Genomic DNA, 4,825 nt, shown 5'->3' on the forward strand with positions numbered 1-4,825 from the left:
CATATTTTTTTGCGTTTTTCTTAGATACTACTTGGTGAACTTTTACGGATTTCCTTTTCTTGACTTCTAATTTTACAAATGGACAATTCACTCGTACCTAATTGTCGTGCTACCTTTGACTCAGTTTATAGTTTTTTAATCACATATAGTTTACCTTTTCTTTAACTGTCAGAAACTTTTTCTTTCGATCTTCGCAACATAAAACATCACTCTTAGGTGTCATTATATTTCAACAACTTTCATATTTAGAATTTAAAAAATAATAGAAAATGAGGAGTAAGTTATTTATATAAGTGATGTATCAGAGCAGTACGGTAAGAACGTCCGCTCTTAGTGATACTAAAGGTATGAAGGTCCATTCACGAAACTTTTTTTTTGGAAAGAGCAGAGGCGGAGATTGGGATGAAAAGGGGGGGGGGGGCAATAATTTAAAAAAAAAGACAACTAAAACCCATTAGACTTTTAGCGTCAGCAAAAAAAAAAAGAGAGAGAGAGAGAGAGGAAAGTACAAAATTTTGCTAGGGCTGGTTTTGAAAGCAGATGAGTGGTAGTTAATGCAAATCTAACAAAGCCAATATTTACACACCAGGATTCCCTTCCGAAAATTTCCGTGTTGCGGGCAAGAAATTGTCAAGAGGAAAAACTAATTAAAGTTTTTAGTGGACCTCACAAATGTCTTGGTTGAGTCAAATTAGAAAGCATATTTAAGTAAATCATTAGCATTTATTAGTACCAAAAATACAACATGTTAGCAAAAAGGCTTCTTAAAAATACATTATTCGTGTAGAATCTTATTCAGCAAAAAATATTGCAGCGAACATGAACAATAAAATCAAATAATTATACCACAGGTGCTCCAAATTCATCTTGATAATAGAAAAGTCCAGTAATCTTGAACCGTCCTTTGCTAGGTGATTCCAATCGAAGTCTTGAAACATCCACGTAAGGCCGGGCGGCGTAATTCATTCGGCAGGTGGATCAAGTTAAACACGATTCCATCATCGGCAGGATGATAAATCCCTGGACTGGTAGCCCACAACAGCAGCTTATACAGGAGGAGACATCCTTGTAGTGGAAGCAGGGAGAGAGAGAGAGATCCCCAATGGACGGATGTCCACCGCTTAAATACCACCTCGATGACGTTCCACACAATTTACATATTCATTGTTGAAAGTTCGATGAAATCCTCCAAAGAAACTCAAAAATATTATTGGCAACACTTAATTTCGTTGAAACCGTTACATTGACGAAAAAGATTCTTTTCACTGTGAATTTCAACTGAACCGTTAATCATGCACCGTGCGGTTTGTTTACATTTTTTTACTATGCATGCAGGAATGAACAAAAGTTTTGGGTCTGCATTTAACGAGTGTAGCGTCAAGATATGGAGAGTCCCCTCACATAAAAATAGGTAAGTATTATTAATACCATTTCCCCAGCACCGGAAAGTCAAGAAAAATAATAAAAAAAATTTCAAATATTTTGACAGAAATTCGTGTTATATCTAAAATTCTTTACTGGGAAAAAAATTGCGTTATCGCCATTTTGCGTAAGTCGGATCGCGTTGTAGCGGGAGTCGACTGTACATTATTTACCCCTCAGTATTGTGAGACTTCACAAACACTTGGTAATAATGTCATTGAACAAGTATGGCTTGTTTAAGTAAAACAAGTGATTTACTAATATCTAAACAATGAATACATAAACTAAAAATTACTGCTTGTGCTAAATAATGTTTTGTAAACTGATGTACTAAGTAAAACAAATAATTATGTTCTGAAAAATTGGACATTTCTGCTTTTTTTTTTTATAATTTTTAGTTTTGTTCATAAATTGGGAAATAAAATAAATAAATGAACCATAAAAATTTGGGGCAGTTGCCTCCCACACCCCTCCTCAAAAACACTGCCACTGCAAAAGAAGGTTCTCCTTATCTTGCAGCTTCAATTATCAAAGTCTGTCTTTTCATGTGGGGTACTGAACATAAAAAAAATATTAAAAGAAGAAAAGGATTGGTAAACGAGTAATAAACTTCTGAATACATAATTTTGTGCAAGAAATTTCAAAACTTCTAATCCCCCCCCCCCCCCCGAAATTTCTTCAAAAAAAAATCGTTATTTTCCCAAAGTTTCCAGTTTTTTTTCCCGACCATTCCGAATAACCAGCACACAGACTGAGAACTGCAAATGGAGGAGAAAAGTTGAAATTCTGTAGAAAACAGATTGCTGGCTCAACAGGGCAGTGTCAAATTTTACACATTTGCTAGGGGTGGGAAAGGGTGATTAGTACATTATTTATGCTACTTTGGATTAAGTGGCGTTCAACTTAGCAGCCCTCTATTGTGTTTTTAAAGAAACAGTTGATTCTAATTCTGCCTTCCTTGTAAAAAAGATCCCATTTAAAATGTAAAGTTGATGAACTTCAGGCTATGAAATTATGAAAAATAATACAATTAGAATAGAACAAATGAAAGATTTTATAACTTTACAAAAAAATCCCATTTTTGGATTAAAAAACTGGGGAGATTCAAACAAGAAATTGAGACAGCAGGAAACCCCTTTTTTGTACTGCTGCCCCCCTCCCCCGCCAAAAAAAAAAAAAGATAAATAAATAAAAATGAACAAATACTACCTTATCAGCAATTTTTGTGGTTTTAAGAGAAAAGAAAAAAGTTTAGAAACATTTTAATTGTTTTGTGACCACTGCGCTGGAGAAGGTTTTAACTGGAAATAAATATTGAAGCTAAAATTATGCAATTTAATTATATTTCACAAATAACAGTATGACAACAGTTTCTCTAAATGATTTGCTAAAAAATTTCGTGGACTTTGCGTATAAATCGAAAAGTAAACAAATTTTGCTGTAGCAGTTTTACAGTGACATTTGTTGATACTTTGTCAATAGCTCCTGTATCTGTGTGGATCCTTTAAAGCAAAAGTTTTGAATTCGATAAAATGAGCTTCTCTTTTCAATACATCAGTTCCTGCTCTTTCTACTAGTTTTGAAGAACGCCTTTACAATAAATTCATTAAGCTTTTATTTAAACCTCATACTTGATTGATTATATATCACATCAAACGAGTTTAAAAATAACTCTAAAATGTTTCAAATAACTGTATTGAAGTATGTGATGTTGTGGCATAATATTATCCATCTGTTACACTGGTCTACAAATAAATAAAGTTGTCTCTATCATGAGCAAAAAAGTCAATTTCAACCAGTTTGATGTTGAACAAGAATATGGCACCAGAATTTTTGTTTTTCTCAGCTCTTGGTTCTAAGTGTTTTTGAACTTTTTCCTTCGGTCCCTTATCAATGTAATTATTCACTCTGAGCTTTTTTTTTTTTTTAATTTGTAATCTACTCTTGAGACTTTTTTCATGACAGTCCTGCAATAGTCCGCAATCATAGATGAATTGCAGTTCCCTTGATATATTCTTTCCATTGTAGAAATATTTCGATGGAAGAGTTGCAAATTCTCATCACTCACATGTGTTGTTCAGAGAAAAGTCGAGATCCAAGTCAAGAAAGTGTACTTTTTAGCAACACATTACAGCTTAGCTGGTTGATTGCAGAAATTACCGGCATTGCATATTCTCCCCATCATAAAATTAATTCCTGTTTATCAAAGTAAACATTTAAAACATCATATTCGCTTATGTCCAGTGACGTTCCCATTAATTTTTCTGAGGGTATACTCCCAGTAATCCATTATGCACAGTATGTGTATCATATACATAATATGTCTAAAACATGTTTGGGAGTATACGTCATATATATTGTACACCCTCTAGGAACACCACAGCTTATGTCAGATTAAAATAATCTGGATGAACACATTGGATTAGCTATTTTCTTCCTGATAGTTTTTTAGTGTAGATTAGTGTTATTAATAATATCAAAATGTTCATTAAAATATATGTATACCCATTTTCAACATTTTTTTTTTTTTTTCAGGTAAACCTTGGCTAGGACCTGTACCTACTTCACCAAAGCTTTAGGTGTTTTGTTTTCCCCCTTAACATGTAAGGCAATTTCGACTGTTTTGTATTAATCATACATTTTTATTGATGATTATTTCTATGCATATTTTTTATATAAATCTATTTTACATTCAATTATGGATGGTATGTTGAAAAAGAAAATTGTTGCTAAAAATAAACTTTTTATTTATTTTCTGACTAGAAAGCTTTTAATGTTTCATATTAATACTATTCAATTCGTTTCTTTGTTTTCTTTCCTTCTTTTTTTTTTTTTTTGTCTGTAATTTTCTAAAAATCTGTAACAACTTAATGCTGACCTCTTCAAGCTATTTCAAATGTTTATGTGTCTTCATTTCCAAGAAGGGCTCAGGGCAGAAAGGTGATAAACCACAAGGAGTGACTTTTTGATCAAAAGCTTGTTTCTCCTAACTTAAATTGAAATAAACATGATAATAAAATGACCCCTCATTTTTCGACCTGGCTTGCATACTACTATGCATCTGACGCCTCATATATTTCATTAAAAAAAAAAAAAAACACTTAAAGGTATAAATAAATAAATTTTTTCTGCTTAACAAATTACAAACTTATGTGTGATTTCTTTCGCAAAAAATTTCGTCATTACTCTTCAAAATTACTACTTTTTAATGAAATATGTGAACCATCACGTGCAGTGCAAAGGATTGACTTTTACGTGGAATGGCCCTTTCTTTACATTGTCCTAAATTGCATAAATGTCAATGCATATTTAGACAATTTTCTTAACTTAAACCTGTATTAAGTAATAGTGCTTAAATTAGGATGTAAAAAGTTTCAAAGCAAAACTTTTATTTAAAAAAAAA

At 32.4% G+C, this 4,825-nt stretch overlaps 1 protein-coding gene across 1 annotated transcript in view; it reads left to right on the forward strand.

The window, feature by feature from the left end:
- LOC129227829 (glutathione S-transferase kappa 1-like) overlaps positions 1-4,181 on the forward strand; it is a gene marked incomplete at its 5' end in the record, with an annotated part of 22,347 nt that extends 18,166 nt beyond the window's left edge. Inside the window, 1 exon segment of the mRNA XM_054862443.1 lies at positions 3,958-4,181. Coding sequence (XP_054718418.1) covers positions 3,958-4,001 — 44 coding nt within the window.
- Between the last annotated feature and the right edge of the window lie 644 nt (positions 4,182-4,825).

The sequence above is a fragment of the Uloborus diversus genome, chromosome 8 (genome assembly GCF_026930045.1).
Source record: "Uloborus diversus isolate 005 chromosome 8, Udiv.v.3.1, whole genome shotgun sequence".
NCBI lineage: Eukaryota > Metazoa > Arthropoda > Arachnida > Araneae > Uloboridae > Uloborus > Uloborus diversus.